The following is a 21,878-nucleotide window of genomic DNA, read 5'->3' as shown; positions in this document are numbered from 1 at the left end:
TCCTGTTGATAGCATTCCACTTTCTGGCTCTATACCTTTATACAAACTGTTTTCAGTATCTACAATACAATCCCTCCTCTTTCTACATTTCCTCTGGAAATTTTTTTGTACAGATTTTGTGTATTTTGTCTACTCAGAGGATAAGGGTTGGAACTACATGAATATAGATTGGTGTTTCTTCCTCTCCACAGTAAAATGTAAGGTCCTTGAGGGAATGTACTGTTTGGTTTTTTGTATCCCCAATGGCTAACTTAGTCCCTGGTATATAGCAGAAGTTTAATAATCACTTGCTGAATTAGAGAAATGTCAACTATTATTGTTATTCTTACAATTATAATTTTTTTGATCTATTCCACCTGGAAACATTAGTGCTTAGCCTGAGTTTTCCAGTGCTATTTCTTGTTATGGATTATTTAACTCAGATCTCTCATGTGGTAAAGTGAAGCCATTACAGAATGCAAGAAACAGAGACAGAAAAAGCAATACTTTTATAGACTTTGATTTATTTTATGTTTTAATGTTTCAGATCAAGGTACATTTCTTTAGTTTCTTCTATATTCCATTTTTGAAAAATAAATAATATCACTGTAATTGGGAGCATTTTCTTTCCCAAATTCTCTTTTCAAGCTCTGCAAAGGAGGAAGGTTGGTTCAGTGGAAAGAGCTTGAGGGTAGGCATCTGGTGACATGGGCCCTACCACTGGCTCTGCCATAAACTTGTTATATGGCATGAAGCAAGCCCCCTTTCGTTGAGTCTTATGTTTTTCATATGTAAAGTGAGGATCTCTATAGTCCCTGCATGCTTTTGATCCATACATAATTTTATGGAAACTCTATAGAAAAAAGCTTTGAAAGCATCTTTTTGTATAGATTAATAGTCTACTTATCGGGTATCAGAATTAATAGTTTTAGGAAATTAAGGCAGGGGACAGTTAAACTGGAAAACAAAATGTGAGAAAAAATGTTCCCTCAAAATCTATAGCTTCCCAAACTGTGATTTCTGAGTAGCAATGATTAGATTCATTTCCTTTCTGACCTCCTCATACTTCTGAACCCTTTGGATTTGGGATCCCTCTTATTCAGCCTATGTTTTGTGGTGCTAATTTGATACTATTCTGGGCTAAGATCATTTTACAAAAATGTCATGTCAGTAATACCCTCGGAATTCTGTTAGGCAAATACTGCTGCCAGCATCATGTAGGAGGTGAATTGTTAATACTATGGGAATGTAAAAGCTTTTTACATTCCAGAACATTTGTTTGAAACTTTAAAATGACATGGTATTAAACTAATCTATGTGATTCTAAAAGCTTGTGGAATGTATTCTTTTTTTTTTTTTTTTTTTTTTTGATGACCCAATATCTATTACTTTTACTTCTCAGTGAAACATATAAGCAGTGGGACTCAACTCCTTATTTAACACGAACAAATTTGCTGGAGTAAGATGAGGCTGATTTGATATAAAAATGTGGTCTCTAGAATAATGAAGGAAGCATCTCTAAGCTCTGGGTTCTCTTCCCCCTTAGCACTAATCCTTGGAAACAAGTAGGGATTTTTTTGGAAGGCCATCCATAAAAATGGAAGCTGGATTTCTAGTGTTTCACTGTTCAGACCCACAGCAGCAGATGGTGTGAAAGCAAGAAGATACTATAACAGCTTGTTCAGCCTGGCTCAGAAATCCTGCTGTCTGAAAAACATGCATCTCTAAAAGTGTTAACTAGCAAAAGGTTCATGGTTAGAGGAAGGGAGAGGGATGACAGAATCATTCCTTGTTTTAACTCAAGGTTAAATAGATTTCAAGTATGCTTGGGAAAGTAATGGACAAGCTAATCAATGCTCATTAGGAGAAACTCCTTACTAGGATAGGGTAGTGGAAAGTGTATTGCATTTAGGGTCAGAATAACTTGGTTGAAATTCCGGTTTTCATGCTTATTTTACCTGTGTGACCTTAGGTAAGTCACTTTAATTATTTGGGTCTCAGCTTCCCCATCTGTGAAAAAAGTATTAAGAACTAGAAGACTTTTTTTAAAACCTTTTCCAGCTTCAAAATCCCTATGATTCTAATATTTACTCTGGTAACTGAGTGGAAGTTATTTTAACTTTATGCTGCCAATATTAAGCACAGTGCCTCGTAGACAGTAGGTGCTTAATAAATATTTGTTTACTATATAAAATTTTTAAAAGGTCCAATGATGATATTCTAGTAGCAGGTCTGAGCTGAAGTGGTTATGATGAGGAAAGAGAATAATTTGAAAAACAAAGGACGGTCCTATGTGAAGTGATGGGATTGCCTGCTGAATTCTCTTTGTAATATCTCACCTTCTGTCATATGACCACACAAACTTGAGAGATCTTATTTGTACTGTTTTGCTTTTCTTCCACTCTTTCTGAGTCACCCTGCTGTTTTCTTACCACCACTAGAATCTCTTCCTGCTTCTTGGTTTTGATGATACATGCTGCCTTGATGTTCTTGAGGGGGTCATAAGAGGCACTTATTGGTTGAGGGCACTGGAAGCGCTCACGGATGAGATAGCCATGTCTCGTTGTTGCAATGAATCCATCAGCTGTAGAAATAATTTTGTTTACTGTTGCACACACAAACTGAACAGCCAACAAGGAACCTGTGGACAAGTCAGGAAGATACAAATGAGAAAATTAAAACAACCAAGATGAGCTGGGTAGGCAGCACTGTTCCAGGCATCTCTCCAAGAGAGACAGAGGAATCAACTTCTTTGATTGCTATATTTTATATTGTAACAGAGGCGGCAGTATGGGTAGTGGAGAGAGTGCTGAGCTTGGAGGCAGGAAAACCTTGCTTCAAAGCCTTTATAGATATATATGCATTCATTCATTTAATTATTTGGGTTTTTTGCGGAGGCAATTGGGGTTAAGTGACTTGCCCAGGGTCATATAGCTAGGAAGTATTAAATGTCTGAGGTCAGATTTGAACTCAGGTCCTCCTGACTTCAGGGCTGGTGCTCTATCTACTAGACCAACTAACTTTCCCCTTCTTTTTAATATTTAACCAACTATTGGACTATGTCAGTCTTAACTGACTCAACTACTAAGTCATGGTGACAACAATCTATTTGGATGGAAGACTTCCTACAATGAGAATTCAAATCACAGATTGTTCACATATATTATGCTTGAATTAATGATGATTATTACCTGATGGTTCCAGATTCACATATCTAAATTTATGGAATCTTAGAATGTAAGTTAAAAAGGTTTTTAGGAAGGGACTTTGCAACACAGAATCTCATTGTTGGAAGGGACCCCCAGCACAATCTAGTCTAAGACATGCTAGAATAAGAATGTTTTCTACAACATACACAAGTGGTCATTTATTCTTTGCCCTGTCACTAGACTAGCAAAATAATTTGAGGATACTTAAGTTTTGTATGGAAGTTTCCAAAGCCCATGCCCCTCACATCCTTCTTGAAAAATGAATACTTTATTAGCCCTTCAAAATATTAGACTCCTAGGATGTCAGAATTGGAAAGGACCTCATAACATAAAATGCCAAAGTCAAAAGGGTTCTTAGTACATAGAATGTCACATATGGTATTTAAAAAAAATAGAGAAGGGGCAACTAGGTGGCACAATGGATAGAGCATTAGCCCTGAAGTCAGAAGGACTTGAGTTCAAATTTGATCTCAGACACTTAACACTTCCTAGCTATGTGACCCTGGGTAAGTCACTTAACCCCAATTGCCTCAGCAAAAAAATAAATAAAATAGAAAGTTAGGAATAAAAGGACTTCAGAATATGGAATGGCAAAGACAGAGGAATTTCAGAGAGCATCTAGTCCAATCCCTTAACATTTCAAAGGAGATAATTGAAATGCAGTAAGGGGGACAGATTTACCTAAGGTCAGGTACATATCATGTTTTGAAAATCTTGTCCAATTTGCATCATACAGATATTCAAATGTGGTCATATTAAGCACTCCATAATTGTATGCTGAATGAATGGTTATTGTGGCTCAATGCTCTACTGAAAGAACCATTTGTTCAAATGGATTGACTATGGAAGGATTTGTGAATTGTCTTACCAAGTCTCAACTGCAAAGTATCATTTGACATAGTCTTGTTATATCTAACAGGAAGTTATTAAGATTATTAAACATGCCTCTATTCTCCAGGAGTTTCTCTGAAGCTAGCCTCAGGGAGAGAGAAAGAACAGAGATCCCAAACTTAGATCCATTTTTTTCCTTGCCACAGAAACACAATAGACAATAGGGCTTGGACTCAAATTCATGGGGATGAAGATTTGGCCTATTACAATGTAAATAAAAAATCTCAAGAGGCTGCCAAGCAACCAGCATTTATTTAGCCACTTGATATTCGAATACATTCTAAAATTTACAATGCTTATAACCACAAGTGCTGAGCATTTTGCAGTAAAACCTTACCAAGCATATTTCTCATAAGAACCAAGTGAAAAATGGTATTACTGAAATGAAGTTCAAGACAAGAATCACCCACTCTACAATGGGTGTGGAACCATTTCTCTGGCCTCTAATGTTTCAGAGTATTCAGAGAGCCTTTTCTATGTCTGGAGAAAGTATAGGGGACAGATTTTTACTTTTAAAGGTGAAGAGAGACAAAAATAAGAATTTCCCAGAATCATTTAACCCTGTGGCAAAGGTACGATACTTGTAAGAGATGTCATAATGAGAATTTCTGTGTCAAGTAAGGGCTTAGACTGAACTTATATAAAAATATCAAAATTGTAGATGACAGAACAGAGGAAGGGATAGCAAATACAATGGATGATAAAACTGGAATCCAAAATTTGACAGGTTGTATGGTATGTCTACCATGTATGGTAGGCACTAGAGATCCAAAAATAAAAATGGAATAGCCCTGGCCAAAAAGGAATTCACATTCTTCTAGGGCAGGAATTCTTAAGTGTGTGTGTGTGTGTGTGTGTGTGTGTGTGTGTGTGTGTGATCTCTTTGGTAGTCAGTCCAGTGAAGCTAATGGATTCCTCAGGATTGTGTTTTTAAAATGCATAAAATCAAATACATAGAATTACATCAAGGAAACCAATTATATTAAAATACAATGATCAAAATGCCTTTTAAGAAACTTTATAAACTCCAGATTAAAAGCCTCTGTATTAGGGGGACACATCATGTCATGGCATTACCTACCTGATGTCATGGTTGTCTTTGAGAATGAAGGAAAAACAAATAAGTAAATACAAAATTTTAGAAAGCACTAACAATGGTGAGAAGAAGGGTTATATCAAATCAAACATTTATTAAGCATCTATCATGTGCTAGGCATTTTGCTAAGCTTTGGGGTACAAAAAGAGGCAAAAGATAGTCCCTGCACTCAAAGAGTTTTTAATCAAGTGGAGGAGACAACATGCAAACAAATACACACAAAACAAGCTATATACAGAATATATATTTAAGAGGGGGTGGGGAAGGCTTATGGACAAGGTGGAATTTTAGTTGGAACTTCAAGGAGGCCAGACAAGTCAGTCAGAGTAGATGAGGAAAAGTGTTCCAAGCATGGAGAATAACCAAAAAGAATGTCCATAGCCACAAGATGGAGTGTCATGGTAACTTGGTCAATAGACCACCATTATCATTGGATCAAAAAAAAAAAGTGCTGGGAAGTAAGATGTAAAATGACTTGAAAGGGAGGAGGCTAGATTTTGAAGGGCTTTGAATCCCAAATAGCTTTTATACTTGTTCCTGAAGGCAATAGGAAGCCATTGAAGTTGAGTGGGGAAGAGGGAAGAGAGGAACAGGAGAAGGGCAACATTAAGGTGGATCATGAAAGATTTTCATGTAGAAACTGATTACCTGAACTAAATCTTAAAGGAAGCTAAGAATTCCAAGAAGCAAAAATGACATTGTATGAATAAAAAGAGGATAGCATATAAAAAGGCACAGAAACAAAAGATGGCATGTTTGAGATAGTAGGCTAGGCTGGCTAGAATGATTAAATTTAATATGGACAAACATCAGATCTTACACTTGAGTTAGACCAACTGCATAAGTACAGAATTGTTGAGACATGGTTAGAAAACAGTTATGGAGGTGTCAGTGGACCAGAAGCTTAATATGAGCCTGCAATGTGACATCATAATTGAGAGCTCCTGGGATCTTCGGCTGAATTTATAGAAGTCTGATTAATGGTTTTCTCCCAACAGTGATTTCAACTTCTTTTCACAGCACCTAGATCAGTACTAAACTCATTGAAAAAAACTGAGAGGATGACATTGATGGGAAGAAGAAAGTACAAGTGGATTGCGTAGATCTCCAAAGAGGAAAACTTATTGAGGGATAGTTCATACTGAAGCAGTCATCAGACATATAGGTCAATTGCCAGACCTCATCTAGAAGCCTTCCTAATTTGACAGGATCTGCCAGGTTCTGCATTTCCTTGACCAAGCCCCTGAATAGGTCACCTCTACTCAAAAATGAGGGATCAGAGCAGGACTTGGTGATAGACATATCTCCACTTAATTTCTTCTTCAAAGATGCACTTACTGTCTAGAGGTTATCACATTTAACTAAATATGTAGTCTACAGTTAATGATAGAAATAGCATTTATATAGCATTTTAGGATTTATAAATACTATCTCATTTGATCCTCACAACAGCCTTGTGAGATAGGTACTGTTAATATCCCTATTTTCATAGATGAAGAAACTGAGGCATAAAGAATTTAAATAACTTGCCTAGTGTCAGATAGCAATAACAGCTAACACATATAGTTTTTACTTTGTGTTACACTGTCCTAAACACTTTATAATTATGTAATTAATCTAACTGATCCTTACAACTACCTGGAGAAGAGGGTGCTATTCTCATTTTACAAGGATACTGAGGCAAAGAGCAATTAAGTAACTTGTCTAGGGTCCCACAACTAGTAAGCATCTGGGACTGGATTTGAATTCAGATCTTTCTGTCTCCAGGCCAATGCTCTGTTCACTATGCCACCCAACTGTTTCATGATATTTAATCATCTGAATCTGTTTACTTTAAAAATAAAGTCATTCTGTGCACATTTTTAACCTGTATCAGATACCTGCTATCTTGGAAAGAAATGCAATAAGGGAGAGGGGAAGAAAAAATTTGGAACACAAAATCTTGCAAAAATGAATGTTGAAAACTATCTTTACATATATTTGGAAAAATAAAATATTATTGAAAAATAAAAATGTTAAGTGCAAAAGAAGTGAATTAGACCTTATTTGAGTAAAATCAATTAGGTACTGCTTTTTGCTCCAAAATAGTAAAGGCAAATTGACTCTGTATAAAAAAAAATGAAACGAAATAAAATCATTCTTCACTCAGAGATTCCATTATTAGGAATATTCCCCCAAGGAGATCAAAGGCAGAAGATCATATTTCTAGCAAAGAACTGGAAATAAAATTGGTGTACATTGAATGGGGAATAGCTAAACAAATTGTGGTACATAAATGCAATGGAATATTATTGCACCATTTGAAACAATGAACATGAAAAATATGGGAAGACATTCACATAATGTAAGTAGAATCAGGAAAACAATGTATAATGACTACAACAATGGAAATGATAAATGAAATTAAACTGAATGTTTTATAGTTACAATAGCCAAACTTGGCCTTAGAAAAGAGATGAGAAAATTCACCTCCCTCCTACTGGGGAGGTAGGGATCATGAGGATGAAATGTTGTATATGCTGTCGGCTTTGCTAACAAGCAGGCAGTTGCTGAACTTTCCATTTTAATCTGTTAAGAAGGAAGACTTTCTGTGGAAGGCAAAGGGGAGGGAGAGGGCTATGTTTTGAAATAAATGTGGTGAAAAAGCAAAAGGTATAATTTTTTTTAAATATATGTGAAATATATTGGATTACTTGCCATCTAGGAGAGGGGGCAGGAAAGAGGAGGAAATTTGGAACACAAGATTTTGCAAGGGTCAATGTTGAAAAGTTATCCATCCATATGTTTTGAAAATAAAAAGCTTTAACAAAAAATAATAAAAAAAAAAAAAGATATGTGAAATAACTCACCATCGGAAACATTCCAGACTAGAATGGACTGATCCTTTAACCCACTGTATACATACTTATCATCTTTGGAGAAACAGACACACTGAATTCCTCTGGAAAAGGCACTCTGGTAAAAATTAACAATGAGAGTTTGATTATGCCTTAAAAGAAACATAAATGAAAATGACAGAAATCCAACTCTGAAACATTTAAACAGTGACATAGCCATAGCAAAGTTTTGGAATGGAGCACTCAGTTCCACTGAGAAGATTGAGTTCCTGTTTATGCAACACTTTAAGGTTGACAAAAATGTTTCTCACAACAATTCTAAGATTGTACCAGAATTATTTTCCCATTTTACAAAGAAATTGAGTCACAGAAAGGCTGGGTGACTTGCCAAAGTTTGGATGTTTGGTTAATATTAGGATTTTAACCTCAACCATTTTACCTCTCAAGGGAAGAGCCCCTTGTGTTTCTCTGTGCCATATTATAGCACACCAGTAGATTCATAGTGGTGCTGTTGTTCAGTCCTGTTGGATTCGGCAGCTTTTGGAGTTTACTTGGCAAAGATAGTGAAGGAATTTGCCATTTCCTTCAGCTCACTTTACAGATGAGGAAACTGAGGTAAATGGGGTTAAGTGACTTGAACAGGGTCACACAGCTGTCTCAAGTCAGCTTTGAGACCTGGCACTCTTCAATATGGCACTAGCTAGTGGCCTAAACGCATAGTAGTTTTAAATAATGATTGACACACTAAACATTGTGTTTAAAAGATTCAGGAACTCTGGATTAAGTAAATAGCATTTTTTCAAACCAATAAATTTAGGTGAAAGATTAGTAGAATTCCCCATTGTTCTTCAGTCTTCTTGTTTACAGATAAGGATATATATTACACTTTAATTTCACTACAATATAATTACTCTAAATCTGCATCACTTATGTAGTATTACCACAATCAGAGAGGCAAGACAATTGAAACATGGGAGTCAGGAAGCTGCTGTTGCAGACAACAGCACTAGTAAGTACACTACCCATTCTAAAAACTACTGACAGCAGAAAATACCATGTAGAGCCAAAATCACTGGGTTGATTCACTTAGGCTGATCTGGAATAATGTGGTTATAATACTGCATAAGCTGTAATGAGTAAGATGATCAGGGCTTTGCATCGGGGCCCCAAAATGTAGAAATCTCTGAAAGAAACTACAATCCTTTAACAAAATAATATCATTTTTAGTCCTTACCAACTTCCTCATATCTCTACTTCAATGGGTTCAACCTCAGTTGAACTCCATACTTCTTTGCTCTCCAACTGAATTTGCCATTAAAATTGATTTGATGATATTTTTCCCTATCTCTGGGCATCAAAATTGCTAATGATAGATCTGATTACCATTAAAGGAGAGAAGAGAGCAATAACTCAGTCTACTCTCTGGCAGAGCACTTTAAATCAACTTCAGTGGTTTTCTCTGTGTTCCTCTATGTTTTTGACTTCTGGGATAAATTTTGTGAACCAAGCCATGCTTGCCCACAATTGTAAGCACAAAGAACTATAATGTATAATGATAATGGTTGTGTCATAAGATTAGTAATAGCTACTTTTTTTAACCTTCCCTATTCTTTCAAATGTGTCTGATTAAGAGTTGGTTGGTACAAAGTTGAAAGCCAACATAAATTTCAAAGCCACAGAAGAAGGGCAGGATTTAGGGGATTTGAAAATAGGAATGTATCCGGTAATTCAACAGTTTAACTCAGTGGTCCTCAAACTTTTGTTCTCAATATCTTTATCCTATTAAAATTATTGAGGATCTGTCCAAAGAGTTTTTGTTTATGTGGTTTATAGTTATAGATGTTGATCACATTAAAAATAAAAACTATGAATTTGTAGACTCTCTGAAAGGATTTCAGAGATTCCCAGGATACTCTGGACCAGACTTTGAGAACCATTGGAACTCTTCAGGTCAAGAAAGTAGAAGATACACTCCTTTTGATATAGAAATCATCAAAGACCTGAAAAAGGCTTGTATTCTTTATGGGGCTACATCAGCTTATATTAAGATGTTATTACATAATTTGGCTTATGACGTCTTAACCCCTAGGGACTGGAAATCTATAGCAAGGACATGCTTAGAACCTGGACAAAACTTGTTGTGGCTTTCTGAATATAGTGAGCTCTGTAGGATACAAGCCCAACACATTGATTCATTGTTGGTGGAGTTGTGAACGAATCCAACCATTTTGGAGAGTAGTTTGGAACTATGCTCAAAAAGTTATCAAACTGTGCATACCCTTTGATCCAGCAGTGTTACTACTGGGATTATATCCCAAAGAGATTATAAAGAAGGGAAAGGGACCTGTATGTGCACGAATGTTTGTGGCAGCCCTTTTTGTAGTGGCTAGAAACTGGAAACTGAATGGATGTCCATCAGTTGGAGAATGGCTGAATAAATTGTGGTATATGAAAATTATGGAATATTACTGTTCTGCAAGAAATGACCAACAGGATGATTTCAGAAAGGCCTGGAGAGACTTACACGAACTGATGCTAAGTGAAATGAGCAGGACCAGGAGATCATTATATACTTCAACAACAATACTAGATGATGACCAGTCCTGATAGATCAGGCCATCCTCAGCAACGAGATCAACCAAATCATTTCTAATGGAGCAGTAATGAACTGAACTAGCTATACCCAGAAAAAGAACTCTGGGAGATGACTAAAAACCATTACATTGAATTCCCAGTCCCTATATTTATGCACACCTGCATCTTTGATTTCCTTCACAAGCTAATTGTACAATAATTCAGAGTCTGATTCTTTTTGTACAGCAAAATAATGTTGTGGTCATGTATACTTATTGTGTATCTAAGTTATATTTTAATATATTTAACATCTACTGGTCATCCTGCCATTTAGGGGAGGGGGTGGGGGGGGGGTAAGAGGTGAAAAATTGGAACAAGAGGTTTGGCAATTGTTAATGCTGTAAAGTTACCCATGTATATATCCTGTAAATTAAAGGCTATTAAATAAAAAAAAAATAAATAAATTAAAAAAAAAAAAAAAAAGGATACAAGCCCAACAAAACAGTCATAGTGGAGTTAATATTCCAATCACCTGTGACCAACTAACAGGTGTAGGTTCTTATGCAGAAATTTCAGTACACATTAATTACCCCTTAGCAGCATATGAGCAAATTGCTGATGCTGCTATCAAAGCATGAGCTTCTCTCCCCAATAAAAATGACGAGGGTGAGGCCTTCACAAAAATAACAAGGCCAAATGAACCCTTTGCTGATTTTGTGGGATGTCTACAGACAGCTGTCGTATGAACTAATGGTGAAAATGCACTAACAGACATTATGATAAGGCAACTTGCTAAAGAAAATGCTAATGAGGTTTGTAGAAGAATTATACTAGAACTATGCAAGGATGCTCCTTTCGAGGAAATCATAAGATGCTATGCCAAAGTGGGCACAAATGCCTTTTATAGGCAGGCTATGATGCAGACTTCCCAAGATCCCAACAGGGAAGACAGGGTCCCTTTTGGCAAGGGACTTCCAGAGAGACTTGTCAATGCTTTCAATGTGATAAAGCAGGGCATCTGAAAGCTCAGTGTAGGCATAGAGACAGAGTGAGAAAACAGGGTGGGAGAACAAAACCCAATACCCCATGTCCAAAATGCAATAGAGGCTTCCATTGGGCATCAGAATGTAGACTGATTCAGGGAAACAGGATGAGGGGCCCAGCCCCAGGGCCCAAGACAAAAAACACTTGGGGCATGATGGAAACCAATGCTACACCCAGAGAGTGCCTAGAAGTTTAGTACGCAGACATGACCAATCAGCCAGGAAGCTATCCGATGGGAGAAAGGGATTATAATTGGGGAGAATATGTAGCTGGGACAACTGAGATACCCCCTGGAGAAGTGAAATCTGTTCCTCTCCAGCCTATGGATCCCTTGCCTCCAGGCACAGTAGGCTTGACCATTTCACCTCCTGAGAGTACTAACAAAACAGGGTCCATCCATACACTAATGTGGGAAACTGGAGAATGTATAGATAATATCCCAGTTACTAATACAAGTAGACAATGTATGACTTATCAACCAGGAGAAGTAGTAACATCAGGTTTACTGATACAGACTCCTTTTAAGCAGCCTGATGATAGTCACCCAGATTCTGACTCCAAGCAACAAATCCAGGAATATACTGGACAGTAGCGTGACAGCTGACCATCATATGCTATCTATATAAATGGCATACCATTAGAAGGATTGGTAAATACTAGTGCAGATCGCACAATCATTAGAAATGGCAACTGGCCCAGTCACTGGCCAAAGATTAAGACAGACACCTACATGTCTGGCATAGGAGGATCAATAGCAGCTAAAGTTAGTGCTACCTCTTTGAGATCGACTTTTGAAGGTGAAACAGGAGTTTTTACTCCTTTTATAGTTGAAAAAACCCCCATCAATATGTGGGAAAGAGACATTTTACAACAATTAGGATTACAAATGAGTACTTCGGTTTTTTAGGCAGGGCTGCTGTTGAAGGCCTGCCAACACTTTCACCTGTTCCTATCCAATGGAAAACTGATACACCAGTGTGACTAGAACAGTGGCCCTTAGGTAGTGATAAAATTCAGGCCTTCCCTAAGTTCTTGGAATTCCCCAGTATTTGTTGTAAGAAAGAAATCTGGAAAATGGAGGATGTTGACTGATTTAAGAAAGGTGAATGAACAGATGGAAACTATGGGAATTCTTCAGCCTGGACTTCCATCTCCTACTCAAATACTAGAAAATGACCTTTTGGGGTTATCGACATTAAGGACTGTTTCCATTCTATCCCTCTAGATAAGGAGGATATGAAAAGATTTGCCTTTTCAGTGCCCAGCATTAACTTAGTTGAGCCCTATAAAAGATATGAATGGACAGTTTTGACACAGGGAATGAAAAACAGCCCTACTATGTGTCAAATGTATGTTGCTACTGCTCTTACTCCAGTAAGAAAAGCATTTCCAAAAGTAATGTTATTACATTACATGGATGATATATTGGGATGTGCACCTGAGGAATAAATGTTAGAAGCATGGCTACAAAAGACCATAGAAACACTAAGGAACTACAAATTGCACATAGCTCTAGAAAAAATTCAAAGACATGCATGCTCCTTTTCAATATTTAGGATATGAAGTATACTCTAAGGTGCTTACAGTACAAAATCTTTCCTTAAGAACAGAGAAGCTAAACAACTTAACTGACTTTCAGAAGTTGATAGGAGATATCCAGTGGATGAGTCCAGTGTTAGGCTTGACTACCTATCAGTTGCAAGCATTATATGACATTTTGGGGAGACAGTGCTTTAAACTCACTACCTCAGCTTACAAAAGAAGCTCAAGGGGCTTTGAGAGAAGTTGAACTGGCTTTATCCAATGTGGTTGAAAGAGTCATTCAAAAATCCTTGGAAATATCATTTTGCTACACGAGGCATTCACAGCAGTCCTTCAACAAGGAGACAGTGTGATAGAGTGGGTGAATCTCCCAGCACAACCAGAACAGTCTTACTCCTTACCCAGTGCTTGTGGCTAGAATTTTATTAAAGGCCATTAAGCGAGCAGTACACTTATCTGGGATAAGACCTGACAAGATATACACCTTTTATACTAATGCACAAATTAATGTGTGCTGTGAAACCATCCCAGAGTGCAAATTTTATTAGCCATAGCTCCAAATTTTACACATGGGTCTCCATTAAAGATAACCAGACTATTACATAATTGGTGATAGATTCTTGAAGAAAAAGCTTCTGAAGTTCCTCTTAAAGGACCAATGATCTTTACAAATGCATCAAAACATAATATTTACACTATATACTCTTGTGACTTAACTATAAAGAAAGTAGTTAGAACTCCTTTTCAGTCCACTCAATTGTATGCAATCATTCTAGCTCTTACTTATAATCCAGGAGATATAAATATAATATCTGATTTGGCCTATTCAGTAGGTGTGGTACAAAGAATTGCCACAGCCCAAATAAAATTTGTAACCTCTAATATATATCAGCTCTTTAAGGAACTTCAAGAGCAAGTGAGAAAACATCCAGGTTAGATTTTATGTCCACTTTTTAGTGGACATCCAGGTCCTATTTTTGGTGGTAATTCAAAAGTAGATAGCCTATGTTGGCCAATACTCTTTTATTTCAAGAAGCCCAAGAATCTCATTTTAAATATCATCAGGCTGCTCGAGTTTTACATTTACAATTTGGAAAACAAGAGAGGAAGCTAGGAGCATAGTAAAAGCCTGTACAGCTTGCCTTCCTTTCCACGCTCCTACACTGCCTCCAGGGAAGAATCAGGGAAGAGTAGTGGTTTGAGATTCAATGAAATTTGGCAAATGAATGTAATCCATTATAAATCTTTTGTTTGTCTGTCTTTTATCCATGTTGTGGTAGACACCTTTTCAGGATTCACTTTTGCAATACCAGCAGCAAAAGAGACAGCCCGAGTGGTCACTGAATTCCTTATCCAAACATTTACAATTATGGGTGTGCCACAAGCAATAAAAACAGATAATGGACCTGCATATACTTCTAAACATTTTGCATACTTTTGTGCACAGCATAAGATTTTACACACCACTGGCATACCCTTTAATCCTCAAGGACAGGCAATAGTAGAGAGGAGAAACAGAGACATTAAGACGCTCCTCCAAAAACAAAAGAAAGGGGGAGCCACAGGTAACCCTAGAGAACTTCTAAATCTTGCTCTTCATACTATTAACTTCTTGATTTTTGACAAAGATACACTGGCTCCAACAGACAGGTTTTATAACCTACTGAAAGGGCAGTGTCCAGTTCTAGCAGCTCCATTATCTTTAGATAATCCCCAGGTGATGTGGAAAGACCCAGAAAGTGGTGAATGGAAGGGACCAGATAGGTTAACTGCTTGGGGGAGAGGGTTTGCTTGTATCTCTACAGATGGAGAAGGAATCAGATGGGTGCCAACGAGCCGTATTCACCTTTCATCACAGAGAGACAAAGCAGACCCTTGAAACGAAGAAGACCCAAGAAACATTGGGTGGTTCCATTGCTGACTGTGCCCACCACTTAAAGAGACTGGCAGTTATGGCATTTGACTCATGGACATCAAAAATTGTTGGATTTCAAAACCCTCAGGAATCATTGGAATCCCTGAGACATGAAAAGATTGTTGTAGGACTTGAAAACCCTCAGGAATCATTGGATTCTCTGAGATATGATAAAATTGTTGTAGGACTTGAAAACCCTCAGGAATCACTGGACTCTCTGAGACATGATAAGACTGTTGCAGGATTTCAAAATCTGCTGGAATTACTGGATTCCCTAACACATAAAAAGACTGTTGCAGGACTTCAAAAACTTGGGGATCATTGGATTCCCTGACACATGAAGCAATGGACAATAGATTGGTTTTGGACTATCTCTTGGCTGCTGAAGAAGGTGTATGTGTAACTGTTGTTTACATACCCTCCTTCTAGGACTTCTGGAAATCTTTTACAACACCATGTTGCTTTATATTGTTTGTTATATCACTACTTGTATGTACAATTCATATTTATTATACCACATTGAGCCTGTCCTGACTATGGGGAGAGTCATCACTAATAGCCTCTGTATTATTGCTATGTGCTTGTGCAATAACTCCCATGCTGATGGGTTTGTGCATACCTGTTTCTAATAAGACCCTTCAGCCCAGAAACCCACTAGCAAGCCCCACTTCCCTTTGGTGCTTTTCATCTCCCTTCCTGAGATGTCAGGGAGGGTGTGATCATCTCCTTTTTAGTGCTTTCACCTCCATTCCTGAGAAGTCGGGGGGGGGGGCGTGAGCTCCTCCTTTTGGGGGCTCTCACCTTACTGAGAAGTCAGGGATGGCGTGACCATCTGAGTTCTAAAACAAAAGAAAGCGGGAGATGTAAAGGGCTGAAACTTTTGAGTTTATGAATTGAGGTTGGACAACCAAGTACTTAAGGCTAACTACCAATTGGACAATACTCTATTAGCATATGCTTGGAAAATGGCCCACCCCACTATTCTGTGCTGGCTCAATCTGTTGGTTTATACAGAGAATTGGAGGAGGGACTAGGGGGTGGAGTAAGCCAAGCCAGAGTGACTTCTAGCAGGGAGACGAAGAGGAGAGGTGTGAGATTCCTGTGTCCATTCCTCTCACTTCGACCAAAAATAAAGACCAAGGATTTTTGCTTATCCTGACTCCAGCTGATTCTAAAGTATCCAGGGTGCTAACTCGGTCTTCATACCTGGGGACAGAAAATGTAATAGGGACATGATAGTTGTCTTCAAGGACTTTGATATGGAAGAGGCTTTAAACTTGCTCTTTTTGGATGCAGATAGCAAAACCAGGAGCAATGGGAAGAAATTATAGAGGCAGATAACATCGATGTAGGGGAAAACTTCCTAATAATTATAGCTATGCAAAAGCAAAATGGGCTGCTTCAGGCTGTAGTACAATAACTTTCAGAAAGGGTCTTTGAGAGGAAAAAAAGACTGGATGATGACTACTCTTTAGGTTTTTAAAAAGAATCCTTGATCAATTTAATTAAAGTTAAAAACTATTAAGTATTTGCTATTTGTAAAGAACTGTGTGCTAAAGTCTGGAACAGTAAAGACAAACATTAAGTAGTACCTGTTCTGAAAGAATTTATTTACTATTTAAAGTATGAAGCATGCACATAGATAAAGTAAAAGGATGACAGAAAAAGTGAAACCTTAAAGAAAAATAAAGATTATACCTGTTTGACTAGATGGCTTCTGAGATTCCTTTCAGCTTTGAAAATATATGCTTCTATGACCCTTTCAGGAGGAAAACCAGATGGAACAGTGGATAGAGAGCCAGGTCTGGAGAAAGATCATCTTCTCAAGTTCAAATCTGGCCTCAATGACCCTGGGCAAATCCTATTTGCCTCAATTTCTCAACTGTAAGATGAGTTGGAGAAGGAAATGGCAAACCACACCAGTATCTTTCCCAAGAAACCCTCAAATGGGGTCAGATATAGTAGAAAACAACTGAACGACCGATCCTTTCAGAGGCTGAAGGACCCTGACAGTAAGTAATTGCAGTTTCAACATCTCAGCAAATCAGTGTTAGCAACCTCTTTATCTATAAAGCATTTCACTTCTTATCTATAAAACAAGAAAAATAATACTTACACACCTATTTTGCGAGGATTTTGAGGAAAGCAGAAATACAAGTTGCTACTCTTATTACTACTACCATCATTATTAGCATTTTGATAACTGCCTACTCACAGAATTCTTAGGTTTTCTATGTTTAAGGATTAAGGCCTACCTCAAAAGTCAGCGTATGTTTCCACTTGCAGAGCTCTAGGTCCCAAAGGTACAGCAGAGACTCCTGAGAACTGCTTACTGCCCATTGTTCTTTGTGGCTGACTTCTAAACAAGTAACTTTGCCCTGGGGGGCTTCTAAGGGGAAAACTTTGGATTTTGCACACTCATAAATAAACACTTCTCCATTGGTCATGCCATAAACTACCTGGTAGTTGGTGAGAACAGCTATACTTGATATCAAAGCAGGAAGTTGAGTATAAAATGTGTATGTAGGTCCATCAATTACTGGGCAGGGATCTTCTGGCCTAATGTCCATCACCAGTACTATGTTGTCATATGCAATGACCAGCCGTTCCTCCCCTCTGCTCAGGGCCATGCATTTGACTGATTTCTTAGCTTCTGGGGGTGGGATGCACATTACATCCTGCCTGGAGTTCAGGGGAAACACTAGGACTGTCCCTGAGATCAGCCCAGCAAAGAGCAACTTCATCTGCTCAGCGACTTCCAAGCACCGCACTTCATTTGAAGCATCTAAGATATCATGATCTTCCCCTGAAACACAGACAGTCTTTGCATTAAGAATAACTTTGTTTCCCTCTCAAACAAAAGTAAGGGAGTTTGATGGAAAGAGTTCTAGACTAAGAATCAGGAGACCTGGGTTCTAGTCCTGGCTCTGCTGTTAACTTGCTTATATAACCTAGGACTGACCATTTCATTGCTCTGAACTTCAGCTTCTGGCAAGAAATCTGACATTTTCTGTTCTAAAGCCCCTCCCAGCTCCGACATCCTGGGTTCCAGAGGGCTTCCTAGCTCTGACATCTTGAGTTCTAAGGGCCTTCCCAGCCCTGACATCCTTGTTCTAAGGAATCTCCAACTCTGACACTCATTCTAAAGCCCTCCCAGCTCTGAAATCCTGGGTTCTAAGAGCCCTCCCAGCTCTGACCTCCTGGGTTCTAAGGTTCCCCCCAGCTCTGACATCTTGGGTTCTAAGAGCCCTCCCTGACTGACTTCCTGGGTTCTAAGGGCCCCTCCCAGCTCTGACGTTCCATGTTTTAAGATTGTTTCCAGCTGTTCTATGTTTTGTATCTTAAAAGTTGCTCCCATTTTTGATGTTTTATGGTATATACAGTGGAGTTCGTGTGTGTGTGTGTGTGTGTGTGTGTGTGTTATATACAGTGGACCAGATTTAGGGTCAAAAGGCCTGAATTCAAATCCTGCTTCTATTACCCACTACTTCTGTGGCCTCCATCAGCATTTACTCTCCCTAGTCCTCAGTTTTCTCATCTGAAGAGGTTCTACTTAATGACCTCTAAGGCTCTTTCAGCTTTAACTCTGATCCTGTCATCTTCTGATTATAGGCTTTTATATGGCATTTTACAAACCTTCCACAGAGTCCCAGACAGTGATTTTGTTTTTGTCTCCTATTTTGGGGAAGTATACATAGTTTCCATTGTGAGACACTGCAGCACAGCCAGTACGGTCCAAAAAAGGGGATGAGAGTTTATGCTTCCGATTATAAGCAAGATCCCAAACACTGAATGATGATGAATTCCTGGAGGCAGAAACCAAAGTGTTTCCACAGCAGGCCAACATATTCCCTGGGGTTCCCATACCATCAAAAATGTCTAAGAGGGTCCCCTGTTCCGACAGACTCCAAACCTGAGAAGAATCAAGGATGGAAGCAGGAAGAATTGAATATTCTATTAAGTGTTTGCATATAGTGTATCAATGAGGAGTTGGGGGCTGAAGGCTAGTAGAGAATTTATCAGCCTGGATCAAGGGATGAGTCTATACAAGCCTTTTGTCAGGGATGAAGGCAAGGAGAAAAGCATCAAGAAGGAGATATATATATATATATATATATATATATATATATATATATATATATATATATGAAAGTTGATGTGGATCAGTAGGATACATTTCTCCAGGAAAGTGGGCCAATGGTATGTAAAAGTCTTTGTTTTGCCCTCCTCAAGGAGTCATAAACAGTCAGCCCTTCCCCCCCAAGCCCTGAATCTGGACCAATGATATCAAATTCAAATAGAAAAGGGGGCCAACTAAACAATACATAAGAGTACCCATGGGCACATATTAAGTTAGAAAATCACATTAACATTATTTTTGCTTTATTGTATTTTTTAAAATTTTGTTAAATATTTCCCAACAATATTTTAATCTAGTTCAAGCCTGTGGGCTACATGCATATATGTGTGTGGGTCTCTCTGCTCTGAACACTATCCAAACACTAATGGTGTAAAGCCCTCGCAGGAAACTACTCTGACAGCCCCTGCTCCATCCCCATCCTTATCATTACCTGTCCCTTTCCTGAGCACAAATAGGAACCTTGAAGGGTAGTAGGTCACTAGGCTAATATCTGGTTCAGAGCAGTGTAGAGGAAGCTAAATCAGAGAAGCAGCATGGTGTTGTGAAAGGAGGAATGAATTTAGACCCAGGAGGCCTGGACTAGGTATTCCTGATGCTAGGTGTGACCCTGGGCAATGATTTTCCTTCAGAGGGCTTTATCTACAGGTTCTTTATCTACAAAATAGAGATAAATAATACTGATACTGCCTATCCCCTAACATTCTAAAATAACTGAAAGATCTCTGGATGGTTATTGGATGATCATGGTTCCATTATTTTTTTAACTTAGAGAAGAAAAATCAGACTGGGGGCCAGGAGACTTGGGTCTTAGTCTCTGCTTCTAACTTGCTATGTGACAAGGAATTCTCTCTGGGGCTCATTTTTCTATCAATAAAATGAGGAAATTGGGCAAGCTAACTCCTAATGTTATTATTGTAATTTTCTATGGTTCTGAGACTCTAGAAAAACATAGATGAATGTATCAGAGCCATTTGTAACTGTCCCGCCATGTCCTTGGTCTGTGGTCCTTGAGTACCAAGCATTCTTTTTCTCTTACCTGGATGAATGCATCAAGAGACCCAGTGACAATCACATTATTATCAGGACCAATAATGGCTGCTTCCACTGTGTTCTCATGTTCAAGATCCACAGCCATGAATCTATGAAATCCCTTTGAATCTGCCAAAAATACTCGAACATATTTTCCAAAACCTAAAACAACAGTAGTTCAACAATTCAATTCAGGGAATAACAACAATACCATTTATAATAGTTTGTAAAGTGCTTTGTAAATATGATCTCGTTAAGTGCTTCTTAAGGATCTGTTATGGAAAGGCAGAGCCATGATAAGTAGGGAGAAGTACAATGAGCCCCCCACCAAAAATCCTACAGATATAGAAAATGTACCAGATACATTAATAAAAAGCACTGGTGAAGTAGTGGATTGATCTGACCATCTGGACCTAGGTAGAACAATTTGTAACTACATCCAAAGGGCTATAAAACTGTACAATATCCTTTGACCCAGAAATATCACTACAAGGTTTGCATCATAAAGAGAGCAAAGAAAAAGGAAAAGGACATATATGTATAAAAATATTTATAACAGTTTTTTGTGGGGGCACAGAATTGGAAATTGAGGGGATCCTCATCAATTGGGGAATGAGTTGTAGCATATGATAATGATGGAGTACTACTGTTTTATGGGAAATAATGGAGTGATTTCAGAAAAACATGACAAGAACTATATTAACTGATGCAAAATGAAGTACAAGGACCAAGAGAACACTGTATGCAGTGACAGCAATATTCTAATGATGATCAATTGTGAAACATTTGGTTATGCTAATCAATACAATGATGCAATATAATTCCAAACAATTCATGATTTTAAAAATATATATTTTTCCATTTCTAAAGAATCAATGAACTCTAAATGCAAATTGCCAAATAATTTCCGCCCCCCCCCCTTTTTTTTTTTGCTATTTTTTGAACTATGGCTAATAGGGAAATAATGTTTGAGATGATGTCACATATATAACTGATATCAGATACCAGAATAACTCCTGCTGGGGAAATGCCAGGAAAAAATCAATCTTAGAATCATTTTTTCCAACTCAGGTTATCCTAGGGAGACAGAGAAGTCTATGAATATTGGAGATAAGTCTGGCCAAGAGCCACCAAGCAAAGTGCTTCAATGCAGGAAGAGGCTGTGCACAAGGTTAAGAAGTCCCAGACCCATACTAGGGCACTGTGCCAACTGTGCCAACTAGCAGCTTTGTCACCCACTACCCAATTCTGGATCATAGATCCAGGACAGAAAGAAGAAGAGACGTGTTCAGGGGTGGCATCTGGGATAAATAGTGGTTGCAGCCCTGTTCAGTGTCCCAAAGGAGAAGCAATTTCAGAAGCAAGCAGCAGCAGTATGACTCTAACCTCAAGAACAGAGTTCATTTCAATGTGCTAGGGCAGTCTGAAGCCTATATGTGAATAACCAAGCAGGAATCTCAGATCAAGGGGAAGCTTGCAATTCTGTCACTGAATCAAGCTCAAACCCAAGTCAGGAACTTGCAGAAATCAGACCAGGAGAACAATTAATTATCAGATTTTACCCTGGATCAGACTATTTTGGAAACACTGCTTACAGGTCCCCATCCTTAGCTTTCCCTGA

The 21,878-nt window shown here is 38.2% G+C and overlaps 1 protein-coding gene across 2 annotated transcripts in view; it reads right to left on the bottom strand.

Moving 5' to 3' along the window:
* Nucleotides 1–2,084: 2,084 nt before the first annotated feature.
* Nucleotides 2,085–21,878, bottom strand: part of NWD1 (NACHT and WD repeat domain containing 1) — a 75,767-nt gene continuing 55,973 nt past the window's right edge. Inside the window, exons 14-18 of one of the 2 annotated variants that reach the window (XM_012542394.3) lie at nucleotides 20,265–20,419; nucleotides 18,724–19,000; nucleotides 17,343–17,893; nucleotides 8,025–8,130; nucleotides 2,085–2,620 (exon numbers count right to left, since the gene is read on the bottom strand). In XM_012542394.3, the coding sequence (XP_012397848.3) occupies nucleotides 2,325–2,620; nucleotides 8,025–8,130; nucleotides 17,343–17,893; nucleotides 18,724–19,000; nucleotides 20,265–20,419 (1,385 nt within the window). In that variant the 3' untranslated portion in view covers nucleotides 2,085–2,324. The remainder of the gene's footprint in view (nucleotides 2,621–8,024; nucleotides 8,131–17,342; nucleotides 17,894–18,723; nucleotides 19,001–20,264; nucleotides 20,420–21,878) is intronic. The other variant, XM_031947974.1, reaches the window with a different exon arrangement.

This window comes from Sarcophilus harrisii, chromosome 1 (genome assembly GCF_902635505.1).
Source record: "Sarcophilus harrisii chromosome 1, mSarHar1.11, whole genome shotgun sequence".
Taxonomy (NCBI): Eukaryota; Metazoa; Chordata; class Mammalia; order Dasyuromorphia; family Dasyuridae; genus Sarcophilus; species Sarcophilus harrisii.
This window is presented reverse-complemented; position numbering and strand designations above follow the sequence as displayed.